At 53.6% G+C, this 26,081-nt stretch overlaps 1 protein-coding gene across 1 annotated transcript in view; it reads left to right on the top strand.

The window, feature by feature from the left end:
- The window catches only part of SYMPK (symplekin scaffold protein), a 33,674-nt gene extending 7,714 nt beyond the window's left edge, over positions 1–25,960 (top strand). Inside the window, exons 7-27 of the mRNA XM_033127594.1 lie at positions 681–930; positions 2,241–2,411; positions 3,689–3,928; positions 7,249–7,403; positions 9,468–9,618; positions 10,702–10,906; positions 11,306–11,456; positions 12,108–12,343; positions 13,378–13,459; positions 13,651–13,764; positions 15,124–15,271; positions 16,270–16,430; positions 17,884–17,992; positions 18,292–18,392; positions 18,893–18,983; positions 20,035–20,136; positions 23,501–23,688; positions 24,536–24,712; positions 24,905–25,000; positions 25,234–25,563; positions 25,727–25,960. Of these exons, the coding sequence (XP_032983485.1) occupies positions 681–930; positions 2,241–2,411; positions 3,689–3,928; positions 7,249–7,403; positions 9,468–9,618; positions 10,702–10,906; positions 11,306–11,456; positions 12,108–12,343; positions 13,378–13,459; positions 13,651–13,764; positions 15,124–15,271; positions 16,270–16,430; positions 17,884–17,992; positions 18,292–18,392; positions 18,893–18,983; positions 20,035–20,136; positions 23,501–23,688; positions 24,536–24,712; positions 24,905–25,000; positions 25,234–25,563; positions 25,727–25,882 (3,414 nt within the window). The 3' untranslated portion in view covers positions 25,883–25,960. The remainder of the gene's footprint in view (positions 1–680; positions 931–2,240; positions 2,412–3,688; positions 3,929–7,248; positions 7,404–9,467; positions 9,619–10,701; positions 10,907–11,305; positions 11,457–12,107; positions 12,344–13,377; positions 13,460–13,650; positions 13,765–15,123; positions 15,272–16,269; positions 16,431–17,883; positions 17,993–18,291; positions 18,393–18,892; positions 18,984–20,034; positions 20,137–23,500; positions 23,689–24,535; positions 24,713–24,904; positions 25,001–25,233; positions 25,564–25,726) is intronic.
- Positions 25,961–26,081: the final 121 nt, after the last annotated feature.

Here is a 26,081-nt window from a genome sequence, read left to right as displayed (position 1 = left end):
TCATTACAGACTCACCTGTTAGAGTTCAAAACCAGAGTCACATCAGATTCTTTATGGGCAAGATGTGCTGTTGGTCTTTGGGAAGAGACAACGAAGGGATCTAATGTTGCCTGACGGTCAGGAGTCGCCAGTAACCCACACCTGCATCCACTGACCCATTTATGCATTCAGCAAACAGCCCCCGAGTACCTCCTCTGCGACCGAGATGCACCGGTCCTGCGCTCGTGGTGCTCGTGGCCCAGTGATGGGGACAGATCCTGAGGAAAGAATCGCTAATACTAACTATAAAGAAATACTAATTATGAATGGTAGCGCTATAAGGAAGAGAACACACTACTGTGTGATGTTCCCTAGCGTTTCTGAAAAAGGGAATCCCTGTAATCTCTGCCACCATCGTGGGAGGTCAGCATTGTTATTCCTTTGTCCCCCTTAAGATCTGAGCCTTCTCTGGGTTGTCATTGTGAACCTCGTGAGGGCAGGGCCAGACCTGACTTGGCCACCACTTGGTCCTGTCCCCAGCGTCACCTGGCACAGGGCCTGGGACAGAGCTGTAGCTCAGGAACTGTTTCCCAGATGTATATATCCATTGTCACTTATGGACCTCTGGGTGGTGCTAGAGTTGGAGATCGATGTACCCGTTTCTCTGTCTGTCTGTCCATTCCTCCCTGGGCCGCTCCCAGTGGATGGTGAAGTCCCGGGTCATCAGCGAGCTCCAGGAGGCCTGCTGGGACATGGTGTCTGCCATGGCCGGGGACATCATCCTGCTGCTGGACTCTGACAACGATGGTGTCCGCACCCATGCCATCAAGTTTGTGGAGGGCCTCATTGTCACGCTGTCGCCCCGCGTTGCTGACTCGGAGGTGCCCCGACGCCAGGAACACGACATCAGCCTGGACCGAATCCCTCGTGACCACCCCTACATCCAGTACAGTGAGTGGCCCTCGTCAGCTGGTGCCCTTTGTCACAGCACCGGCCCCCTTCCTCTTCCTCCTCCTCCTCTCTTTCATTATTGGTGTGTCATTTCTGGAGACAGTATAGTACAGTGGTTAAGAGCTCTGACACCGGGTTCCAGTCCCAGCTTCACCACTTACTCATCGTGTGATCTTGGGCAAGTTACTTCTCTCGGAACTCCATTTTCTTTTTGTAAAATGGAGGCGATAGTAGTACCCCTTTCACGGATTTGTAGTGAGGTTCTGTGAGGAGGTGAGCAGTTAGTAAATGCTAGCTAGTTTTACTGTTTTCCTAACTGCAAATACAGAAGTAGTTCGTGCACACTACTGACGTGTCAAGTAATAAATGTGGAGGGTTATACAGGAAAAATAGCCCCCCAGTCCTGCTTCCCAGAGATAAACTCTATTAGGAGTATTGTTTCCTTCCAGACCTTTTCTATGCAGAGATAGGTATTTGTCTGTATATATTTATAGTTTCTGTATTTGTTGGCTTTTTTGTTTATAAGAAATAGGACTGTGCTTTATATTTTCAGCTGGGAGACATTAAAGTGTAGCGACTCATGTTTGAATCTCTGCTCTACCATTGTACAGTGACCTATTCTCTCAGAGTTTGTTTCTTCACTGGTAAATTGGGGGTCATTATTATGGCATCTACTTTAGGGTGTAGATGTGAGCATTTGGTGAGTTAATATGGCCGGCACAGTAAGCATTCCACAACTGCTAGCTCTTCCCACATATTTTTTGACAGCCTTTTTAACTCAACAATATTATCTTAAGTTATATCTCTCCCTATGAAAATCATGTTTAGTTGCTACACAATATTCCATACTTTGGTTACATCACGTTCTATTTTTTATTCGCTGTTTCAAAAAACGTGGCATCCAGTATGTTTTTGCATAGAAAATGTCAAGAGAGCTAAAGCACCAAAGTTGTGAAGGGGTAACGTTTGGGGACTGGCTCAAGGAGAGTGGTGGTACAGAGGACTTGGAACCTGTGTACGCATATAAACATATTCAAAGTTTTCCACAACATGGTTCACATGCTTCAAATTTACATTATTTCTAGTCATTCACAATTGTAAGCCCTTCTTTGAGCATCTTCATCACTAAATTTTTATACTCATTAATAGTGTCATAGGACTCATCAACACTAAATTTTGCTTTTCAGCCATTCGCAGCCATCCATGTACAAGCAAGAGTCTCTCCCTTCCCTTTTGGCCCCACAGGCCGCTCTCTCCAGAGGCCTGGGAGAAAACCTCCTCCTAACTGGTCCCCTCCTCTTCCTCATTAGATGTGCTGTGGGAAGAGGGCAAGGCAGCCTTGGAGCAGCTGCTCAAGTTCATGGTGCACCCCGCCATCTCCTCCATCAACCTCACCACGGCGCTGGGCTCCCTCGCCAATATCGCCCGCCAGAGGCCCATGTTCATGTCGGAGGTGATCCAGGCCTACGAAACCCTGCACGGTAGGCGGATCCCCTCCCTTTCCCTCTCTCCTCTCCGCTGGCCAGTCTGCTCTTTCCTGAGGAAATGGGAGCTCTAGGTAGTGGGCCCCAGCGGGATGCGTCATTAGTCTAGTGCTGTAGGTTGTGGGCACAGGGAAGGATTCTCTAGGTTAGACCGGAGTCTTTCGATTATGTGTGACAGAAACCTGGTCCAAAGCTGGCTTTAATATTGAGGTATGTGTGGGTGGAATGACATGATATCTGTGAAATACTTTAAAATATTCCAGCCTCCCTACGTGCCCCCGACCTCCCCAAAAAAAAGCAAAGAGGATAGATGTGCCAAGATGAGTAAAATGTTGGTGAGCACATGGTGATTCATTATACTGTTTTCTCTAGTTTTGTACATGTGTGAAAACTGCTAAGTCTGGGGTTGATGGGTGAGTGTGTGCAGATTATGGATCTGCATGAATCTGTTTCCATCTCTTGCCTCTTGTTTTTTCCATGTTGGTTTCATTCTGTGTCTCTTTCCTTGGCATAGCAAAGATGGCCCCCCAATAGCTCCAGACTTCCATTCTATCCACTTGGCAACCCCAAGGAAAGAGAGTGTCTCCTTCCCAGTCATTCCAGTGAGAGCCCAAGGGCTGATGCTCATTGTTTCTGATTGGCTGAAAAGAGATTACAAGCGTATCTCTGAACCAATCACAGTGACCAAGGAATTGCAGTGTTCTTACTGGCCTTGAGACGCTTGCCCACTTGAACTGAGAATGGAACCAGGGTGGTTCCTTCAAAGAAGAATGGGAGTGTTGTTGGCTGAGGAAGTAGAGGAGGACGTTACCCAGGGGAAATTACGGGCACCCTCTTTCTCTCTGGAGCAGGGGAGGCTCGCTCTTCAAGGTGACTGTTAAGACCTTCAAAAGTCATTCTGGTGGCAGAGACCAGCAGTGGACTGTTGTAGCAGTTCAGTTGGACTATTCTGGAGGTGAAGGTGGTGATTATAGTCATCCCCAAGGTGGGGCTTTGACATTTCCAGACCAGAGATGGAGGGAGATGAGACTTCATGTTTAATAAAAGGAAGGTTACGTTTTCTCTTTGCATTAAGGTTGACTAATACTGATGGAGACCTCTCAAGGGTTTTCAGCAGAAGCTTGTACAAGGGGAAGGCCACACACTAGACCTGAGAGCGAAGGAACTTTTCTAGGACGTGCTAACAACCACTGCCCGAACTGGGGCCTGGGTAGTGAGACTCAAGCCCCATGAGCTCTGTCCACAGCACAAAACTACTGTTTCTTTCTCCTCAGCCAACCTGCCCCCGACACTGGCCAAATCTCAGGTGAGCAGCGTGCGCAAGAACCTGAAGCTGCACCTGCTGAGCGTGCTGAAACACCCAGCCTCCTTGGAGTTCCAGGCCCAGATCACCACCCTGCTGGTGGACCTGGGCACGCCGCAGGCCGAGATCGCCCGCAACATGCCCAATAGCAAGGAGGCCCGCAAGCGGCCCCGAGAGGACTCAGATTCCACGCTCAAGAAGATGAAACTAGGTGAGCTGAGGAGGCGGGTCTGGCCCGGCAGGAGCGGGGGGCAGGGACTGGCCACCTTTAAAGTGTTTATTTACATGAAACCAAAAGCTCCACTTATATTAATATTATGTTATAAATTACGTTGTGTAAATGTGACATAAATGAAATCAAAATGAAATAATTAAAGTGCTAAAATTCTTAAAATAATTATGAATTATTTAAATTATACAGAAAGGAATAGAATAAAAATAGTCTCCCTTTTACCCCTCTCCCCAAAAGGAACCACTCCCAAATATTAACACTTAACGTTTTCTGTCAGAAATGCTTCATATGTGGACCGTTCTCCTTTTCTCTGTGTCACTTATCAGTATTTTTTCTTTTTGAAGTAATTTCTTAATGGTTGTATGATCAGCTTTCTTACTCCAAAAAAATTTTTGTAATCACTCATGTTTGTTTCTAGAACATGTATGAAAGAAGTGTTGTTTTAAAAAAATAAGGAATTTATTTTGATATAAAAAGTCAGGTAGGGATCTATTTTCTCCCCATCATGAAGCATACAAAGCATAGTGTACCTGAATTTGCTGAGTAATCATCTTGGAGCACTTTCTACATCCGCACATTGAAATCTGCATTCCGTTAGTGGGGGCATAATAGTTTGTCATGCATATGGACAGTACCAGTCTTTAACCAATCCCCCTGTGGGCAGACATTTCATTAGTGTCCATTCTTTTAAAAGTATAAAGATTGCTGTAGTCTTGCGTGTATGTTCAGTCATAGGACAAATTCTATGTAGTGGGATTAGTGGGGCAGAGGGTTTGAGCATTTGAAGTTATTTTTTGCCCACCAATTTTACTTTTCTGTTTCTTTAAACTTTTTGTCTTGAAATAACTTTGACCTTGCAGACGAGATATAAGAAGAGTACTGAAAACTCTCAAGTACCCTTCACAAGGCAGGGATCCCACATTGCAGTTAGTTGAAGAGTCCAGGACAGCTGTTTGGTGGAACGTCCCTCTGTTTGAGTGTGTCTGCTCTTGCCTCCCGATTGAATTCAGGGTCTGCATTTTTGGCAGGAACACTGCAGAAGTGATGCCCTGACCTCTGTGTGGCATCAGGAGGCACGTAATGTCAATTTGCCCAATTTGGGTGATGAGAATTTTGATCCCTTGGTTTCTCTAGTGTAAAGTACCCTTTTTCCCTTTGTAAATAACAAGCTGAGGGAGATGCTTGAAGGTGTAAAATACCTGTTTTTCTTCCAACTTTGACTCCATGGTTTTAGCATTCATTGACAATTGTTGCCTGCATCTCTTATTGCTATAATGGCTATAAAAAGATTTCCTTCTACATTTATTAGTTGGCATTCTGCTGTAATGAAGAGCTTTGTTTTTCTTCTCCCTACTTTATTATCAGTATGGACTTGTGGATTCTTATTCATTCTCTGGGTTATCATCCATTACTGTTGTCATTCATTTTGCTGCCCTAAATGCCTCATATTGAGCCAGTGGGAGCTGGCTCCTGTGTGCCTTCAATATGTACCATAAGTTTTTTTGAGTATTTCTTATGTATTCTTGAGTATATTTGACATAACAAGAAGTTCTAAACTTGTCTTGGACTTTCTGTACCCCAGCCTTGGTATCAGCCATTTCTCTAAGGAGCCCTGGTTTCTATTAAGTAGAGAATGGTTTCAGAAATGAGAGATCTGAACGCTGGATATGCCCATTGCTACTGGGTGCGCTTACATTCTCGATAGCCATTGCCAAACCATTTTCCAAAAAAACTGCTCTGGGATTTACACATCCCCAGCAGTGTGTGAATGCCGGTCACCCCGCTCTTACCAGCCCTGGACACTATTTAAACCCTCTGGGTATAAACGGTATCCTAGGTTTATTTGCTTTCTTGCACAGGTTGCAGTCAGGCCGAGCATTGTTTTACATTTATTAGCCATTTGCACGTCTGTAAAGTGCCCGTTCTATTGGGCCGTTCAATGTTTTGTAATTGAATTACATATGGTTATTGCAGCCTATCAGCACTTTGTTACCTGTGCTGCGAACTTTTTTAAAAGACTGTATAACATTTCATCATGTTTTTGCTATAAACTGCTTAAATCATCAACCTATTGAACATTCCAGCTTCTCCACTTTCATAAATACAGCTTTAAGGAACATGATTGTTTATAGAGCTTTTTCTCTAAGGTTCAAATTGCTAGCGTTTTTTTCCTTGAAGTAGAACAACTGTGCTTGTTTTTAGAGCCAGCCTGTTACTGATGGAGGTCATATGCCATGTCTGTGCTGCAGTGAATTCTTTGTACGTTTTACCTTAGCTAGAGCTATAAGTAAGTTTTTAGGGTAGATACCTAGAAGTGGAATTGTTGTGTCAAAGAGGTATACACGTTTAAAATTTTGACCTACTATCAAATTGCCCTTCTAAAAGGCCAGCCCAGTTTACATTTCCACAGACCATACCCTTACTAACAATGGTCACTACCAACCTTTTATTTTTTAGTTATTATTATTATTATTGTTATTATTATTATTATTTTTTAAGATTTTATTGGGGAAGGGGAACAGGACTTTATTGGGGAACAGTGTATACTTCCAGGCCTTTTTTCCAAGTCCAGTTGTTGTCCTTTCAATCCTAGTTGTGGAGGGCGCAGCTCAGCTCCAGGTCCAATTGCCGTTACTAGTTGCAGGGGGCATAGCCCACCATCCCTTGTGGGACTCGAGGAATCGAACTGGCAACCTTGTGGTTGAGAGCCCACTGGACCATGTGGGAATCGAACCGGCAGCCTTCGGAGTTAGGAGCACGCAGCTCTAACCGCCTGAGCCACCTGGCCGGCCTATTATTATTTTTTAAGGAGGGCACAGCTCAAAGTGTCCCATGCGGGGATCGAACCAGCAACCTTGGTGTTATTAGCACCACACTCTAACCAACTGAGCAACCAGCCACCCACTACCAGCCTTTTAATTGTTTGTCAATCGTATAGACACAAATACTATCTTCTGAGGTTGTTTTTACATCTTGAACCTGGTGAGGTCAAGCACTGTTCCAGAGATAGAGGTTTTTAAACAGTAAAGCTTCGTGAAATTCTTAGTTAACCTTTTCAGCATCTTGGAGCTCAGTGTGATCAGCCAGGCTGGCACTCCCATTTTCCAGGTGAGGAGAAATGAGGCCAACAGAGAGGCAGGTAGTTCCCCGGGGTTATATGGCAGGGCTACAGCCTAGGTCTTCGCCCCTGCACTGCTCCTGTTTGCCGGGGCCGCCTGGAGGCAGGGACCACGGGGCTCCCGGGAGGAGGGAGCGCCCGCTGCCTCTCTAGAGCCAGCATCTCGTCTCCTCTGTCCCAGAGCCCAACCTCGGGGAGGATGACGAGGACAAAGACTTGGAGCCGGGCCCATCGGGAACGTCGAAGGCCTCGGCCCAGACCTCCGGCCAGTCCGACACAGACATCACAGCCGAGTTCCTACAGCCTCTGCTGACGCCTGACAACGTGGCCAATCTGGTGAGGCTGGCTGGGGGCCATCCCCCCCCAACAGAGGAAGGATCTGTCCTTTCCCTGCCTCCACTCCACATTGTTCACCTCCTCCAGGTGGCATCAGTCCCCAACATCTCTGTTGTCCGTGTTGGGAGGGTGTGGGCCTGTGGGCCTCCTCACCTTGGATGCACCTCCAGCGGGTCACTGGTCACCACCCCCAGCAGTCCCTCTTACGTGGTCTGAGTCCTCATCCACCCCCACCCACTCGGTCTCTCTCCTCTGCTTTGAAGTCAGGGAGGGTCTGTTAAATGGAGAGAGAACCCCCATGACTTGGGTGCTCAGTGCTGTGGGCTTGGCACTGGTGGGAGGGGATGGCCAGTGTTTTCCTCAGATTCTCACAGATAGCCTGTTCCGCAGAAAGAACTGGTGCTTTGCGTTAATTGGGGGTGGGGGTGAGGGGCTCTCACATCAGTCCTCTGACTGTGGGAGCGCCCAGACCTTTCTTTTGGGTTCTCGTGGATAATGGCTCTTCCCATGCTCAACAGCAGTCACCCTCAGCCTTCCCTTCTCTCTGCCTGGAGGCTCCAAGGGGCTTACTTAAGTTTTGGGTGAATGGAGTTGAATTTTGTCATGAAAGTGGCGAGGAGTTTTCTCTCTAGCTCAGATCATTGTGGTGAACTCCAGACCTGGATGTGCAGCCATCTCCCGCATGTTCCGCAGGCACCTCAGACACAACGTGTCAAAACTAAGCTTGTGAAATTTCTCCCCGCACCCCTCTTTAGGCCTGTGGCCCCTCCTGTGTTCTTGGTGCAACAGCCTCCCAGTTTCCAAGCCAGAAACCGGGGAGTTAGGCTCTTCGCCTCCCCCCACAGTCCTTCCCCTGTTCTCCATCCCCAGGCCCCTGCCTGGTCCAGGCCCCGCCTTTTCACCCGGAGCACGACCCACCTGGCTCTGGCTTCCGGTCGGCCTGTGGCAGCCAGAGGCATCTTTCCAGCACAAGTCATGACACTTCCCCACTCCATGACACTTCCCCATGGCTCTGTGTGCTTCTAGATAAAACTTAAATGCAACTTGCCTGAAACCCTGTCAGATTTGGCCCCCGTTAACTTGTACTGTACCGTTTGTCCTCATCACGCTCTGGGAAATTGTCCTTGAAATTGGCATGAAGTTGTTCATAGGATTCTTAAGATTTTACACTACCTGCTGTCTCTGTAGTAACGTGCTGCTCCTTTGTTCCGAGTACTATGTCCTTAGTCTTTTTGTTGTTCATTGCCATAGATTTGCTTGTTTTCAGTCATTTCAAAGAACTGGCTCTTAAGTTTTGTCGATACTCTTTTGTAACCTTTCTTGTTTTATTTCTTTCCTCTTTGCTTCAAATGTTCCACCCCAAAGTTTTAAGTTAAATTCTTAGCTTATTTGTCTTCTTTCTTCTCCAATATAAGCTTTTAAGGATCTGATTTCTCATCTAAGTATCATTTTGGCTGCATCCCACATATTTGGTCATTTCATTATTTTTCTGTTCTAATTATTTTACTATTTAAAATATGTATTTAAACTTCCAAGCATGTAGGGAGTTTGAAATTATCTTTTGTTACCAATTCCTGACAGACATGAATGTGCTCTGTTAGGATACTGATTTTTTTTTTTTTAATCAATTTCTCATCCATATTACAGTCTTCACTGAACCCCCTTCCACTCTCTGGACAGGGTACCAGCTGCTGCCTCCTAGCCTTCCACAATGCAGTTCCGATACCCGGAATCCATACTCCCCTCCCACTGTAAGACTTCACCCTTGGCCAGCCTGGTTCTTGCCTTCCTTCAGTTCTCAATCGAGGTGCCACTTCCTCGGGGAGCCGAAGCCGTCCCTGGCCCCCCTGATGTGTCTCACGGCCCCTTTCATTTCCCCCTCTCATGCACCACAATGCATCATTGCTCGTTTTCTCTCTGACGTCCCCAGGAGTCTGCGCTCCATGAGAGCAGGCCCAGGTCTGTCTTAGTCACTGCCGTTTCCCCAGCATTGGCCTGGGTATGGAGCCAGCGGTTGTCGAATCATTGAGTAAGGAAAGGCTCCACTTCCTGGGCATCCCACAGGTTCTCATCACCATGGTGTACCTGCCTGAGGTCATGCCCGCCTCCTTTCAAGCCATCTATACCCCAGTGGAGTCCGCAGGCACTGAAGCCCAGATCAAGCACCTGGCTCGGCTTATGGCCACACAGATGACAGCCGCAGGACTGGGCCCAGGTGAGTGTCACTGGAGCTGACACCGGACCAGGGGTTGGCACTGTGCCTGCTGGGTTCTCCTTACTGGAACAGCGCCTCCTCGTGGTGATGCAGAGAAAAATCACATGAGCTCTTAGGTGTCAGTAATTACAAGTCCCATAGATCTATTGAGTGCTCAGTATTTTAGGCCCTGGGCTTTGAAATCCAACAGACCTGGGTTTGAGGTCTGAGTTGAACCAGACTGCCTCAGCCACTCAATAGCTGTGTGACTTTGGTCAAGTTTCTTAACCTCTCTGAGTCTCAGGTGTTTTCCCATTTTAACAGAATTATTGAGGTTAAATTATGTATAGTGAAACACAACTCTTAAGTGAACACCTTAATGAATTTTCACAGTGAACACACCAGTGTCACCACCACCCAGATGAAGATATAGTATGAAGAGAATACATTTCTACAAAGTTGTAGAAAGTTCCTTCTTGTTTCCTTCAGTCAACACTCACACATTTCACCTCCAGAGAAAATCGCTGTTCTGATTTCTGTCTCCTTAGATTTAGTTTTTCTTAGTCTTGAACTTCATATAAATGGGATCATAGAGAGTCTGGCTTCTTTTGCTCAGCAGTTTTCGAGATTCATCCTTGTTGTGTGAACCAATAGTTTATTTTTTTTATTGCTCAGTAGTATTCCCTGATGTGAGTAGGCCGCTGTTTGTTCATCCATGCTTCTGTTAATGGACCTGTGGGTTTCCAGTTTGGGGCCATTGTGAATAAAGCTGCTGTGAACCGTTGTGTACAGGTGTTTTGATGCACACATGCCCCCATTTATCTTGCTAGGATGTGTTCAGTGCTGTTAGAAATTGCTCATCAGCTTTCCAAAGTGGCTGCTACATTTGACACTCCCACCAGCAGTGAATGGCATTTCTAGTCTGAGCCTCAGTTGTTGTATCACAAAGTGGGGATAAAAAGCCCATGTTCCAGAAGGCGTTTTGCAGATTTAAATGAGTTGTGTGTATACGACGCTCAGGATGGAAGCTGGCACACAGGAAGTCCTTGGATGGGACCAGGTGCGTCTGACATGCCTGGAGCCCATTTGCTGCCTTCCTCTCAGGTGTGGAGCAGACCAAACAGTGCAAAGAGGAGCCCAAGGAGGAGAAGGTGGTGAAGCCGGAGAGTGTCCTGATTAAGCGACGCCTGTCAGCCCAGGGCCAGGCCATCTCGGTGGTGGGTTCCCTCAGCTCCATGTCCACTCTGGAGGAGGAGGCGCCCCAGGCCAAGAGGAGGCCAGAGCCCATCATCCCTGTCACACAGCCCCGGTGAGTCCCCTTGCAGGTGCTGGTACGGGACCGGGGGCCTGCCCCTCCACGCTCGCTGTTTCCCTCTTGGTATTCCTTGAACAGCCAAACAGTTCCCCACTTGCAAACCTTTGCACTTCTGTTCTCTCTGCCTAGAATTTGCATACCTTGCCGCCTCGCACCATTCAGCTCTCCACTCACACTTCGCCTCCACATAGACGCCTTCCCTGAGAACCCTTTACAGAAACAAAATGACATCCTCCTCCTCTTGTTACCCAGCACCCTGCCGTGCCTCAGAGTCACAGGGGCATTAGCGAGGCAGTGTGGGGGTGTGTCCGTATGGCCTGGAGAGTCACTGGGTGGGCCTGGGCTCCGAGAGGGTGTTCTGATTGACTGCCCCTGTCCATCTCTCCCACATAGGCTGGCGGGCGCCGGCGGGCGCAAGAAGATCTTCCGTCTGAGCGATGTACTGAAACCCCTGACCGACGCACAGGTTGAAGCCATGAAGCTGGGCGCTGTGAAGCGGATCCTGCGGGCTGAGAAGGCTGTGGCCTACAGCGGGGCGGCCCAGGTGCGCCCCTGTCCCCCCAGCCTATCCTTCCATCCCTCTCCCCAAGAGGAAGAAGTGCGTGAGCACGCGTGTGCTCGTAACTCAGCGTGGCGCTGGCTGCAAGGCACAGCCCCACCAGTGAAGGCGGCTGCTGTGTTCTTTCTTCTTTGTGCTCAACACTTGTATTCTTACTGTTTAGGTTCAGACATACCTGGTTTAAATCCCAGTTCTGCCACTTGTTGGCCTTGTAACCTCAGTCAAGCGACTTTTTTCCCATTTTTCGAAGTTTGTTTTTAATTAACCAAGTTGTATGTAAACATACTCAGTTAAAAAATATTCCCCAGCCATAGAGGTACCGGTACCCTGTTCCCCTCCCCAGAGGTGACCAATGTACACATTAGGGACTCCTTCAAGATCTTTTTCTGTAGGCTTAAGTATGTGGGTATGACTCATAGCTTTATTCTGTGATTATTGAGTTTTTTCCCCTCCCTTTCCTTTTTCCCTCACACCAGTGGGACCTACTAGGCATAAGGTTCTTCAGCTTGCCTTCCTCATTTAATGCTGGGTCCGCACTGCGGTTCTCTGAGCCTGGGCGGGCGGCGTGGCAAGGCCCGATGGTGGGGTGCCAAGGATCGCCCACCCCCACGCTGACAGGCTTTGCTCTCCTGTCAGGTGCGCATAAAGATCCTGGCCAGCCTGGTGACGCAGTTCGACTCGGGCCTGAAGGCCGAGGTCTTGGCCTTTATCCTGGAGGACGTGCGGGCCCGCCTGGACCTGGCCTTCGCCTGGCTCTACCAGGAGTACAACGCCTACCTGGCAGCCAGCGCCTCGGGCTCCCTGGACAAGTACGAGGACTGCCTCCTCCGCCTGCTCTCAGGCCTGCAGGAGAAGCCAGACCAGAAGGACGGGTGAGGGCGACGGCCCTCTGCATGCTCCCTTCTGTCCCCGAGGCCCCTCCTGTGTCCTGCCTTGCCTTTCTGCTTTCTGGCCATCTCTGTCTTCCTCACTACCCAAGTCAGGCCTCCGTGTGCCCATCCCGAGTCTCCCTGCTCTCCCCACTGGCTGGAGGCCCACACAAGGTAGCTCAGTGTGGGCTCTGAGTCACACACCCTGGGCTAGTTCCCCAGCTCTGCTGTTTGCTCGCTGCCTGACCTGGGTCACTCACCCACTGGGCCTCCGTTTTCTCATCTGTAAATAACGGCCTGCCTCATGGGCCCGTTTTGGATGTTGACTTCTCTCCATCCCTGTCTTTTGCCTGAATCAGTTCTGGGCCTTCCTCTTTGTTCTCGGCCTCCAGCTTATCTCCACACAGCAGCCTGGGTGACATTTTAAATCTTGTCTTGTTTCTTCCCCACTAAAAACCTTCCGTGGTTCCCCAGTGTTCTTGGGATAAAATGCAACCTTCTTGCCATGTCCTGTGAGACTCTGTGGAATCCGATCTCTCCCAACCTCTTTAGCCATTTCTTGTGCCCCTCTGCTCCTTTCCACCCCAAACCTTAGCCATACCAGCCTCCTGTCTTCTGTTCTGTGAACATGCCGAGTCCAGGCCTTGGCACTCACTGTTCTCTCTACCTGGAATGCTCTCCCCGCACTGCATGTTCTGGTTCCTTCCCACCCACCAGTGTCGACCCAAATGTTATCTCAAAGTGGCCTTTTTTGGCCACCACATCCAAAATAGCGATACCCTTCCCCACCCCCTCTGTTGCTGTATTAAGTGAGTGCCCAGCTGACAAAAGGGAGAAGTCATTTCAGAGGTAAAGTCTCTGCCCAACTCACCCCGCTGGCAGCATTTGAACCCTGCTCTGTTCCCGTCCAGGCTCTGTAACCAGGGTTCGAGCTGTCTGTGCGGGAGGCCCTGCCAGCCCCGAGCTCTGCCATTCAGCAGGATGGGGAGGCCAGGTGGCCTCTCTGTAGCCCTTCCGTGTCCCTCCCTTTCCGGCAGGATCTTCACCAAGGTTGTGCTGGAGGCGCCGCTCATCACCGAGAGTGCTCTGGAGGTGATTCGCAAGTACTGCGAGGACGAGGTGAGGAGGACGGCAGATGTCCTCCGTCCCAGCGTCAGGGTGCAGGCAGGAGCCCTGCTCGCTGCAGCCAGTGGCAGGGGCCAGGCCTGTGTCGGGGCTTCTGGGAGGGACAGTAGCAGATCTGAGCAAGGCAAGGGAGCCATCGCAAGGGCGCCTGCATTGGGCTGAGCTCTGGTCCCCTCCTGCCGCAGAGCCGCACCTACCTGGGCATGTCCACCCTTCGAGACCTGATCTTCAAGCGCCCATCGCGCCAGTTCCAGTACCTGCACGTCCTGCTAGACCTCAGCTCCCATGAGAAGGACAAGGTGATTTCTTGCCGTCCTGTGCTGGGCTACACTCAGCCCGCCTCTTCCACGTTCCCCTGGAAGTTGCCCTTCTCGGCAGCAGTTTTTAGGTAGTGGTGTTTCCGTTTATGACGTCATGAAGCTGCTCAGAAAACACACACACGTATACATTCACCCTCACAGGAAGGGCATCCCGTCCTCGCTCTCATCCCCCCCATGGTGCTGAGCCCCTCTCAAGACCTGGCACTATGCTGGGACCAGGGGGGCAGCCAGTGTGACCAGTCAGCAGGCAGTGAAGCCACGGCCGGGGGAGGAGCAGCGGGGGAGGAGCAGCGTGTGTGACTATGGGAGCCCTGGGGAGGGTCCTGGCCCATCTGATGGGCGGGGCGCAGAGGAGGTGGTTTACAGGAGGCTTCTGGAGGAGGAGGGTGTGAGCCAAGGCCTGAACTGTGAGTGGATGGGTGTTTGGGGCACGTTATTGAGAGGGCCCTGGAGCCATCCTGCTCCAGCCTTGTGCCAACTCCTTTCTTGCTGTTGTCATGCGGGGTCTTTGGTCCCATCCCCACATAAGGACGCAGGATATGGTGAGGCCAAAAAGGAACACCCACGGAGCCATAGATAGGGGAGCCACACCACTATAGTCTCACTGGCGGCTGGGTTGGAGACACAGGAAGCAGGAGCCACACGATAACTGCCATCCGCTGTGCTAACTGCAATCCACGCTTGCCAGCCACCATCCGCTGCTAGCGTAGCCACAGCAGTTATATTAGTGGCCAATGGCTCACTGGTTACAGCTGACGGCCAACTAGCCACAGCTGATGGCCATCCAATCAGAGTTGATGGCCATTTATTACCTGAGCCAGCACCTTTCCACGTGAGGCCGAGAACCTGGAAACTGCACTCCTGGCTCTGTCCGCACACTGTCATGCCCATTCAGCAGACCCTTACTGCACACTGGCTCGACCTTGTGTGCTGCTGGGGACAGAGCAGTGCTGAGCACCAGCCCCTGTCCTCATGGTTCCAGCAGGGGATGTCTGAGTGACACAGGACAGGTGTTCTAGGCAGTGGGAATGTTTTGCTCCAAGTCTCAAAGCCAGCGAGAATGCTATCGCTTCTGAGGAACTGAGAAAAGCTCATTCTGGTTGGAGCATAGCAAGCAAGGCAAGAAATGATATGCGGTGGGGCAGAGCAGGTAGGCAGTAAGGTGACTCGTGGCCCTGAATTGGGCCGGGAAACCTCTGCAGAGCTGGTGACAAACCTTGGGCACAGGTAACTCAGCTGTGCCTGGTCTTTCTCAATCTTGGGCTTGTTCACACTGGTGCTGCCAAGTTCAGAACAGCTGTCTCCCCTTCCACCATCTTGCCGCCACTGTCTCCTCAGGTGCGTTCCCAGGCCCTGCTGTTCATCAAGCGTATGTACGAGAAGGAACAGCTGCGAGAGTATGTGGAGAAATTTGCCCTCAACTACCTGCAGCTCTTGGTCCACCCCAACCCGCCGTCGGTGCTGTTTGGAGCTGATAAGGACACAGGTTTGGTGCAGATTCATCAGATGCGTATTGAGCGCCTCCTGTGTCCCCGGCTCTGGGCTGGACCGGGGAACAGCTGGATCAAAGCTGAGCCCTGCCTGGCCTGCTAGGGAAGCCTGCAGTCAGACAGTAATAACCGGAGCAGCAGGCCTGGGACGCCAAAACCAGGATGCTGCAAGGAGCCCAGAGGGCACCTGCCCCAGCCTGAGGGCTCAGGAAGAGCGTCCTAGAGGAGGGGACGGGCTGAGAGCTGGAGGACAAGGAGGGCTAGCCAGTGACGGGCTCCGGGAGAGACCAGGCATGACAGCACAGGCCTGTTCCCTCAGCAATGCCCCAGGTGCCTGGGACTTACAGATGGGCCCTACGGGAATGGACAATTCAGTTGGACGGTTCAGGCGATGGAAGCGCGGGGCCTCCTGGGAGTATAGCAGCCCTGGCCCAGCCTTGGTGCTGGGAAGGCTTCCAAGGAGAGGCCCTGGCTTCGTGAGCCCCAGAGGGTGAGGAGGTACAAAAACAAAGGATTGGGCAGCTGTGTTCCAGGCAAAGGACCAGGACGTGCACAGGCTCCAAAGTGGCGGCCGTGGGGCGGGGTGGGGGGTCTGTCAGGAGTAGGGTGTGAGTGACCAGAGCACGGAGTCCCAGGGCCAAGGGCTGCCCCAGCAGGGCCTGGCAGATAGAGCAATGCGAGGAGCTGGGGGTTACCCTGAGGGCACAGGGCAGTCGTGGGAGCACTGAGCAGGACAGGGCAGGATCAGAGCTGCACTTGCGAAGGATCCGCTGGCTGCCTTGTGCATGGGTGGTCAGGGAGATGCGGTGGCCACTCAGTGCAGAGGCGTCCGAAAAGGGGGCAGCCCTGGTCCCACCCCGTTTCCCTGATTATTGCCTTCGCCCAAGGGCCTCGCTCCCTTGTGTGCCCACCCCCCAAGAAGGGACAGACACTGGGCGGGAAGGGATTGGGAGAGGCGTGGGGCCAGCCTGATTCCCGCCTCCTGCCCTATCAGAGGTGGCAGCGCCCTGGACCGAGGAGACAGTAAAGCAGTGCCTGTACCTCTACCTGGCCCTCCTGCCTCAGAACCACAAGCTGATCCACGAGCTGGCAGCCGTGTACACTGAGGCCATCGCTGACATCAAGCGGACGGTGCTGAGGGTCATCGAACAGCCGGTGAGGCCCCTGAGCCCACCAGGCTCTGCCCACCGTTGGCAGGGCTGAGTCCCCAGCTCCAGCCCCTCCCCTGGCACCTACCTCGCGATGAGCTAAGCACTAAGGCTTGTCACCAAGCAGCTCTGTAGCTTGCGAGTGGTCTGCACGTCCATCCGCTCATCAGAAGACAACAGGGTGGCCCCGCAGTAAGAGCCCGGCATTGGGCAGACAGAGGTTTACATTCTACCTCTTACTCGCTCACTGTGTGAACTTGGACCCCTTCAGTAAAAATGGGGAAGGTGATTCAGTCCCCCGAGCTGCTGGGAGGAATTCCGTGTAAATGTCTGTCACTGGTATCATTTACCTGCTGGCCTCCCCTGCCTAGCTGATGGGAACCTCTGGAGCCACAGGGCCACGCACTTGAGAAGCAACTCAGTTGCAAACTGGCACCCGAGACCAGAATGTCTGCCCTGCCAATGTGCTGCTGGATTTCAAACCACTTTGATATCTCTGTCCTGGCATTTGTTTATTATGAAAACTTTCCAAAATAATCAAAAGGAGAGTGTGGCATATTAATTCCCACATACCTGCCACCCAGATCCAACCACGTCTCCGTCCACGTCCTTCCTGTAACAAGGGGATGGTGGGCTCTGTGAGGAGGAAGCAGATTCTCCCATCGTCAAGGTGAGCTCACCGGAGTGTGAGCTCCTGGAGGGCCAAGTTGGCACTTCCACTCATGCTCCTAAACGTTTACGGGGCAGAGGAAGGCAGGTTGCTTGAAGCCTGGCCCTCTGCCCCCTGTGCTGGGTGCTCGCGGGCGGGCCAGGCCCTGATCTGAGCTAGCAGCCAAGCCGGGGCACTGGCAGTCGTGGCGGGGGTGGGCCAGGGTCAGTGATGCCTTTGGAAGTCAGAAAAACTTTCACTGAGGAATTGAAGGACAGGTTGGCCATTAAAGGTCAGGTGAGGTCAGATATTACACAGAAAAGGCACGGCCCTTCCACGTAGGAGCCAGTGCTGGCAAAGGCTCTGGAGCTGTAGTAAGTCCCTGTGAGGTGAATTGGAAGGGACCGAGACACTCCTGACCTACCCCTCCCACCTTCCCCAGATTACCCCCAGTTCAGAGAACCGTCACCAGCTCTTTTCCCCCAGTTTTATTGAGATAGACTTGACATACAACATTGTGTTAGTTTAAGGTGTATAACACAAATGGTTTGAAATCTGTATATATTTCAAAATGATTACAGCAATAAGTTTAACATCCATCACCTCATAGTTAGAATTTCTTTCTAGGGATGAGAACTTTTAAGATCTACTCTCTGTCACCGCTTCTTACCCCAGCATCCGCCCAGCCACCTTGCCCTTGACACGTGGGCCGCCCTGAGCTCTCACCCTGGCCCCCCTTGTCCGTCCTCCTCCCTCACCCCCCCCCCCCCGCATTGCCCAGGCCTCCCCTGTCATCCCTCTCTACCTCTAGATCCGAGGAATGGGCATGAACTCGCCAGAGCTGCTACTCCTGGTGGAAAACTGTCCCAAGGGGGCCGAGACGCTGGTCACGAGATGTCTGCACAGCCTCACAGACAAAGGTGCCCCCCTGAAGCCCCACCTTTCATTTTCTTCCATCACCTAGGCCTTCTCAGGACTTGGAGATCAGAGTGGCTGGGGCCCCACATGGTCGGACCTCTTGTGGGTCTCTCCCCATCCTTGGGCCTCAGTTTCTCCATCTGGAACATGTGGCTAAATGCATTTGAGAAACAAGGGCCAAGGACCCCTGTTCTGAAATAGCGTCGTCCCTCCCCTCCCACCGCCATCTCTTCCCCTCGCAGTGCCCACCCTCAGCCCTCTGTCCCCCATCACCTGTGCCTCCCGCCCCTTCTGCCTGCAGTGCCACCATCCCCAGAGCTGGTGAAGCGGGTCCGGGATCTCTACCACAAGCGGCTGCCAGACGTCCGCTTCCTCATCCCGGTGCTCAATGGGCTGGAGAAGGTGCGGAACTAACGGGGTGCTCGGATGTTCCTTCTGAAGAGGACATGGCGGGGCGGGGGCGGGGAGGAGGCAGGTCCCCCAGCCCCCCGGCCCCCCTGTCAGATGCTTACTGAGCGTGTGCCGGGGCTTGTCAGACCAGGGGTCAGTCTCAACTCCGCCTCGTCCTCCGTGACCGCAAGCTCGCCATTCCCCTTTCATCCTCGGTTTCCTTCTGTCACGTGAGGATCCCAGTTCTCACCCATCACCCCGTCGCCTTGGGTGACCCTCCATCTCCTTGTGTAAAGAGTGGGTGATAACACTCCACTTTCTGGCGGAGTCGGAGAGCTGTTCCAGGAAGTAACACGAAGGGGGCTCAGATGGGATGAGCGGGGGCTGAGTCAGGCCCAGTGAGATGGGGAGAAAGCTCAGCCCTGAGGGACCAGAGGGAGGGAGGGAAGGAAAGCGTCAGAGGCTCCCTGGGGCACATCTGACCGGCCTCCCCTGCCCTCCTCCCCCTGTAGAAAGAAGTGATCCAGGCCCTGCCAAAGCTCATCAAACTGAATCCCATCGTTGTGAAAGAGGTCTTCAACCGCCTGCTGGGCACCCAGCATGGTAGGTGCTGTGCTCTCCTCCCGCATGGCTCCCTGTGCCCCAGCTCCCCTGCGAGGCCCCGCCTCGCCTCCGCTGGTCATGCAGGAGGAAGGGGTCCCACGGGCGAGGTGTGTAATGCTGGGGGAGGCTGTGGTGCTGCCTTTAGGGAGAAAGGGGCTCATCCTGCTCCCTAGGGCTGCCAGCCAGACTTGGCGACGCCTGAACATCGTCCCAAAGTTTCCAGGCCACCCACCCATGACAGGTGGACATGGCAGCGGCAAAATTGTGCAGCTGGGTCTGACTCGAATAGTGTCTTCCTTTTTAGGACTCAACTGCTCTCAGTCTCCCTTGGGTATGGGCTCCACTCCCGCCCCTCCTCAGCTCTTGCCAGAACCCTTCAAGTTCTGGGTGAGGGACATTTTGTTTGACGTGGCCAGAAGGAAGCAAACTCAAATTTGCAACTTAGTTGTAGGATTGATGCCTCCCCCGTCACCCTGAAGCTAGGGAGGGAGTTGGAGGCCATCTGTTCCGCACAACCTGCTGATTTAAAACACACACAGGAGTGTCTGGGACCCTCAGAGCGGCACCTGCAGAGTGCCAGCTCCCCTGGCCGCCCCCACACAGCACTCAGTCTGAGCACTGTTCACAAGTCCATTGCCTGGCCCCAGCCAGTCCTGTCCAGTAAATGCCCGGGAGTGTCTGTGCTGTGCTGGGGACCCTACGAGCTCGTCCTTCATGGGTGCACAGCCCAGTGGGGAGGGAGAGAAACAGCCAGACCACACTCAAATACCGCCCTCACGAGGGTGGGAACCCAGCGTGGGAGAGGAGAGCGAGAGGTCTCGCACTGAGGGCGGGCTTCCCGGAGGAGAGGGCTTCCAGCCGCTGAGTCATTCAGCCCCCTTTTAGTGTTCTCAGTCTCTCGCTTCCCCTACTCTGGCCCGTTGTCCCCCAGTCCCACTGAAGCCAGTGTGCCTCGTCTTTACTCACTGCTCCCCGAATCTGGGAGACCCGGACCATCTCTTCACTTGGGCTTCCATGCTGTCTCCTCCCTCCTCCCTCTCTCCCACTGCAGGTGAAGGGAACTCGGCCTTGTCCCCCCTGAACCCCGGAGAGCTTCTGATTGCGTTACACAACATTGACTCGGTGAAGTGCGACATGAAGTCCATCATCAAAGGTGAGGCCCTCCCCCCGCCCCCCTTAAGTGGCCTGGCCTCCACCGACTTGGGGAAGAAGTTCCGTCACAGAAACGTCCCCACTGGAATGTGCCAAGTCAGAGATGATGCCACCTGTAGGCTCATCCCAGCGCTGCGACACCCACCCTTGTTTCTCCCTCCCTCCTTTCCTTCCTTCCTTCCTCTCTCCATCTAAGGAACTAATGTGCCTACCTGGTGCTGGCATAGAGTTGCCTTCAAGAAAATTGGGGAGCCCCTCCCGCCCCAGCCCCGGCCCAAGGAGCAGTGGGCAGAGCCCAGGGCCTACTGTGTGTGTGGTGGGGAGGGGGCAGAGGCCCTGCCGGCAGGGCGGATGGAGGGCGCCAAGGCCCAGGTTGGACCAGGAGTAGATGCTGGGTCCAGTGTGGTCTCCAGTTGCGGCAGGAGAGTGGGGGCGGGGGTGTCGGTGACAAACTGTCAGGCTGACCACAGTCATCAGTTTCACGATAGCCGCTGTCTCTGAGCCAGGCTCTCCTAAGTGCCTTACAGGCCAGCCTGCCTTCTGCACCACCGTTACCTGGTAAGTATGCTGACTTCCATTTTATAGACAAGGAAATGGAGGTTCCAGAGAGGTTAAGTAACATGCTCAGCCAAACAGAACCTAAGTGGTGTAAGGGAGAAAACAGAATCTGAAGTCGAGTCGACCTGAGTCGGGGTCCCAGCCCTGCCAGCTCTGCCAGCTCTGCATCTCCTATGGCAAGACCTCTCTCCCTCAGCTCTCAGCCCTCTCCTCCACTCCCTCCCTAAAGGAGGTTTCTGGTCCAGAAGCTGTGCTTTTCCATGGAGCTGGACACCTTACTGTCCCGTGCTCTACTCAGAAGACAGCTGTCCTTTGCTTCCACCTCTGTCCTTTAAGTGTGGGATGGAGGTTCCCTTCCTTGCATCTTAAATCTCATGTCTAGCCTGAAATAGCTTCTTTAGTGATTTATTTTCTAGGCTTCCCCAGCCAGTTCTCTCAGAAACTTTTAGGTCAAGAAAGGAGCTTATGAAAATTTAAAGCCCACACTACAAGTGAGGAGGAACTAAGTCCACTAGCGGAAGAGCAGGAGGTAAAAAGGGTCTGGAAGCTTGGAGCCCAGGAACGGTCCTTTTACACTCCCTGCCCCGTTCGATGACCTCAGGAAAGCTGTGGGCTCATTCCCAGTGACAATGCGCTGACACGGTTTTGTGGACAATTTGAGAGGATTCCCAGACCCACCACCCCACCAACCCATCCATGGACACAGATGTAGTTCCTGATCTTACTTACACGAGGGAGCCAAGGCCCAGGGAGAAAACGGGCCTCGCCACAGGTCACACAGGTGGCCGGGAGCCAGGCTCCTGGAGATGTGGGCAAGGCTTGGCCTGGCCTTGAGAACCCCTCCTGTTTCTTCCTACAAGCCCAGGCCCACACACAGCCTCCATACTGCGGAGCTCTTGGCAAGCCCTCAGCTGGTCTCCCTGCCAGCCATTGGTCCCCAGCACCTGGACGAGCCGGCTCCCGGAGCGCGTTTCTCTGCTCAGGCACCAGTGCTTTTCCTGGTTGCACTAGTAGCTCCACTTAACTGTAAGCTCCAGATCCAAAGTCCAGTCCTATTTTGTGCACCGTTGGAATCCACAGTGCCTGATAGTATCGGCAGTCATTCCTGGCATTCACTCCCTGCTTAAACCAGCCTGTTTCTCTAGTGAGTTTTTCTGTAGCTAGACCTGCCCTTAGTGGTCTGGTCTAGCAATTAACTCAGTGAGCACCTCTGCTCATCCCTGTTCTGGGCCATGCTAGGGACACAGCAGGGATGGTGACAACCCTGGGCCTGCTCTCCCAAGGGTCACAGTCCATCGTCAGGCAGTAACAACCCAGAATGAGCTGGGCTGGGACAGGGGAACCCAGAGGGGCCAACTAGTCTTCCCAGGTGAGGGACATCAGGAAGGGCTTCCTGGAGGAGGGCACACCTGAGCTGAGCACCAAAGGATGAGTAGGCGTGAGGTAGCAGGGGAAAAGATGATCCCAGAGAAAGGAAGAACGTTCGCACAGGCCAAGAAATGCACTTGCATGACCTGTATCCTTTGAGAAAACCATGCCTGGGCCCCACCTACACGGGGTCTCATAGGCCACAGTGGTGGTTTGGACTTGATCTCTTGGCCTCTGAGAGGTGCAGAGTCAGTTTGAGCTTTCAAAAGACCCCTCAGTCTGTATGGAGCATGGGAGGCCCCGGAGGAGGCTGGGGCAAAGCTGAAGGGGAGAAGGGGAGGCGGTTGATTCTATAGGCTTTTAGGCCGAGTAGGCAGGAGCCAGCGACTACCAGGAAGTGAAGAGAAGAAGGTGCTTCCTCGATTTCTGGCAGGTCCTCTCTGGCACTTAGCTCACCTTCTGCACTCTCCTCTGCCCCTTTGGCCTAGATCCCCACCCTACCCCCCACTCCCGTCCAGCTTACTACTCCCTGCCTGTCTACCTGTAATGACTTCATCCTCCCCCTGTTCCTTATAAGCACCCACCCCTGTTCTCCATTAGCCTCTCAAGGATTGGGGGCCTCTCTTCTGGCTCAATAAAGACTTCCTGGTTGACAGACTCACATGGCAAGTGATATTTGGGGAAGAAGGGTTTCAGAGGCAGTTCCTGGGGTCTTCCCCACTAGCACAGAGGATTGGAGCACCACCTGTCCCACTAATTTTGGGGTACCTCAACCCACTCCTGAGGGAACAGACCCCAAGGCTTTCGTGGGTGCCTGTGTTGTGCCAGCCCTCCTTGGGCCCTTCCTGGCACTGGATGTTGAGCTGGGGGGCTCATATGCCCAGGCTTCCTCGCCCCTCCCTTCCTTGTAACTCTCTGACTGTGTCCCCACATAACCCTAGGCGTGGTGTAGCCCAGCAGGAGCACAAGCCATTACGCCCTGGTCAGGATGGGGAGTGGGCAGTCCCTTGAGCAGCCTGCTGGTAGAGGGCCATCTCTCCTGTCCCCTATGAGGTGCTTATGGAAGTCAAACCTGCCTGCACTGTCCCATAGGGGTGGAGGTCCCATGCTGCCCCAGGCAAGCCAGAATAGGTCCCCAGGGGTCGCCAATGTGTCTCCTACCTCAGCGTTTCCAAGGGTTTCCCCGAAGAGAAAGGGCCAAGGTCTGCCCACTGTGCCCAATGTGGGGCTTCCAGGAGCTGGCCATGTCTTTTCCCTTGGTCCAGGCCAGTGTCCCCTCAGAGACCGACTGCTGGGTGGAGCGAGTCTTCTTTTTCCTGGAGCTTCAGCAAGTCAGGGCTGGGCCTCCCCTCCCATGGGCAGATAAAGGGTGGTGGGGCTTCCGTCTCCCGGGGGGCAGCTGGGCAAAGAGGACAGGCCCACTCTCCGCCTCCTCGCAGCCACCAACCTGTGCTTTGCGGAGCGGAACGTGTACACGTCGGAGGTGCTGGCCGTGGTGATGCAGCAGCTGATGGAGCAGAGCCCCCTGCCCATGCTGCTCATGAGGACCGTCATCCAGTCCCTGACCATGTACCCCCGCCTGGGGGGCTTCGTCATGAACATCCTGTCCCGCCTCATCATGAAGCAGGTAACCCGCCCCGACTGACTGCAGCAGGGACAACTGAAGACAGAGTTGAGGCACAACCCCAGGCTTTTCCATGCTGCCTGCCCCACTCCACCCAGACCAGCCAGCCCCCTGGCCCTGCCCTTGGCAGAGCCAGTACAGCATTCCAGGGGTCCGAACAGCCACAGGACGGCAACGTGACGAGTGAGGGCTGTTGGGTTGCAGGAGCAGTGGGTGGTTGGGGGCCGCGTTCCAGGAGAAGCGTGGCTGCTGCTCGCCCCTCAGCACCGTGCACCCAGGCAGGGTGTGTGTTAGAGCTGAAAGGTGGTCCGCATTTTGAGAGATGCTAGAAAGGGGGTTTTAGGAATACCGTGATGAAACTAAAAACCAAAGCTCATCCACAAGCCCTCCGACTGGATTCAGCCCACAGGTTGCCACTTTGCAACATCTGGCTTAGAGGTTAGATGCAGATTCAGACAGATCTGGGTTCAAATTTAGTTGTGCCCCTCGGTACCGACTTGACCTTGGACAAGTCCCTGCATCTCGCTGGGCCTCGTCTGTTTAGTAGGGCTAATGTCGCCCTCTGGAGGTTGCTGTGAAAATGATACGAGATCGTGCTCCCAAAGGACTTAGCATGAGCCCAACCCCGGGAGCCCAACGTGAAAGGGCCACTCTCAAGTTGGCCTCATGTCCCAGCTGCTTGGGAAGAAGATCCTTTGGAGGGAGGTCAGGGCTCTGTGTACCCCAAAGGAATCTATTGGATAGGGATTTGAGCCCCAGCAGGGCCTCATCTTGGCAAGGTCCTTCTCCCAGTTTCTGGGGTGGCTGCTGGTTTGCTCCCTCACCTCCACTCCCTCCCTGCCCCGTCCAGGTGTGGAAGTACCCCAAGGTGTGGGAGGGCTTCATCAAGTGCTGTCAACGCACCAAGCCCCAGAGCTTCCAGGTCATCCTGCAGCTGCCGCCCCAGCAGTTAGGTGCCGTCTTTGACAAGTGCCCAGAGCTCCGGGAGCCCCTGCTGGCCCACGTCCGCTCCTTCACCCCCCACCAGGTACCCCAGGGTGGGGGGGTGGCCCCATGGGACCAGCCCTGGGGGGCTGGAGTGGGTGGGCAGAGGGGAGCCTTGCATTGCCATAGAAGGTCAAGGGTTCTGGGGGATCTGGGACCAGGGATCTGGGGTGTTTTCTCAAGGAGTCCCTGCGTCAGAGCTCTCCATAGCTTCCCCATCCTGCTCTTCCCCTAGCAAGCACACATCCCCAACTCCATCATGACCATCCTGGAGGCCAGTGGCAAGCAGGAGCCGGAGGCCAAGGAAGCACCTGCGGGGCCTCTGGAAGAGGTGAGGGTCTGTAGCCCGTCCTTCATCTCTACCCAGCCACCTCTGTCTCTGCCAGGAGGCTCCTGCTGAAAGGGAGGGTTGGGGAGGGGACAGTTGTCCCTTACTCCCTGTGCGCATCCTGCTTCTGCCTCAAGGGTGGTCTCTGTCTCTTCTTTCCCATCATCCTCTGAGAGCAGCCTAGGTCCTAGTCCCCACCTATTTCTGAGTTTCTGTGTGCCCCTCCCCACCCCCAGGACGACCTGGAGCCCCTGGCCCTGGCACCAGCCCCTGGCCCCCGGCCCCCTCAGGACCTCATCGGCCTGCGGCTGGCCCAGGAGAAGGCCTTAAAGCGGCAGCTGGAGGAGGAACAGAAGCTGAAGCCTGGAGGAGTGGGAGCCCCCTCCTCTTCCTCCTCGTCCACTTCCTCGGCCCGGCCAGGCCCCCCCCAGCCGGAGGAAGTCATAGATTTCCGGGAGGAGGGGCCTGAGTGCGAGACCCCGGCCATCTTCATTAGCGTGGATGACGACTCGGGGCTGACCGAGGCTGCGCTGCTGGACTCTAGTCTTGAGGGGCCCCTACCTAAGGTAGGGATGACAACCGCAGAGCAGCAAAGGAGGAAAAATATCAGGGCTCCGGGATTAAGTGTGTGCTGAGTGCCCAAGATGGGGAGCGGGGTGGGTACAGCCCAACCGAAAGCTTGGAGCTGGGGCCTGCTGTCTGACCCGCTCCCCCTTCTCGTGTCACCAGGAGGCAGCAGCGGGTGGGTTGACCTCAAAGGAGGAGCGGAGCCCCCAGACCCTCACCCCTGCCGGAGAAGACGCTGTGAAGACCCCCAGCCCCGCCGCCACCGCTGCCGCCGCCACCGAGGAAGCCGGGGAACCCGAGACCAAGGGGAACAGCTGACAGCTTGGTGGGGAAGGGGAGTGAGACGGGGAGGGCGGGGCGGTGCTTTGCCTTTAAAAAATAAAAAAATAAAAAAGATCGCGGGTCTGGGATGTGGGTGCAGTCTCTGGTCTCCGCCGCTGTGTCAGTTGTGGGGCTGCGCGGTATCTGGTGAGCGCGCCCAGGAGCTGGAAGACTGGAAGCCCCTCTGGCAGGAGTC

The sequence above is a fragment of the Rhinolophus ferrumequinum genome, chromosome 15, assembly GCF_004115265.2.
Source record: "Rhinolophus ferrumequinum isolate MPI-CBG mRhiFer1 chromosome 15, mRhiFer1_v1.p, whole genome shotgun sequence".
In the NCBI taxonomy this organism is placed as follows: Eukaryota; Metazoa; Chordata; class Mammalia; order Chiroptera; family Rhinolophidae; genus Rhinolophus; species Rhinolophus ferrumequinum.
This window is presented reverse-complemented; position numbering and strand designations above follow the sequence as displayed.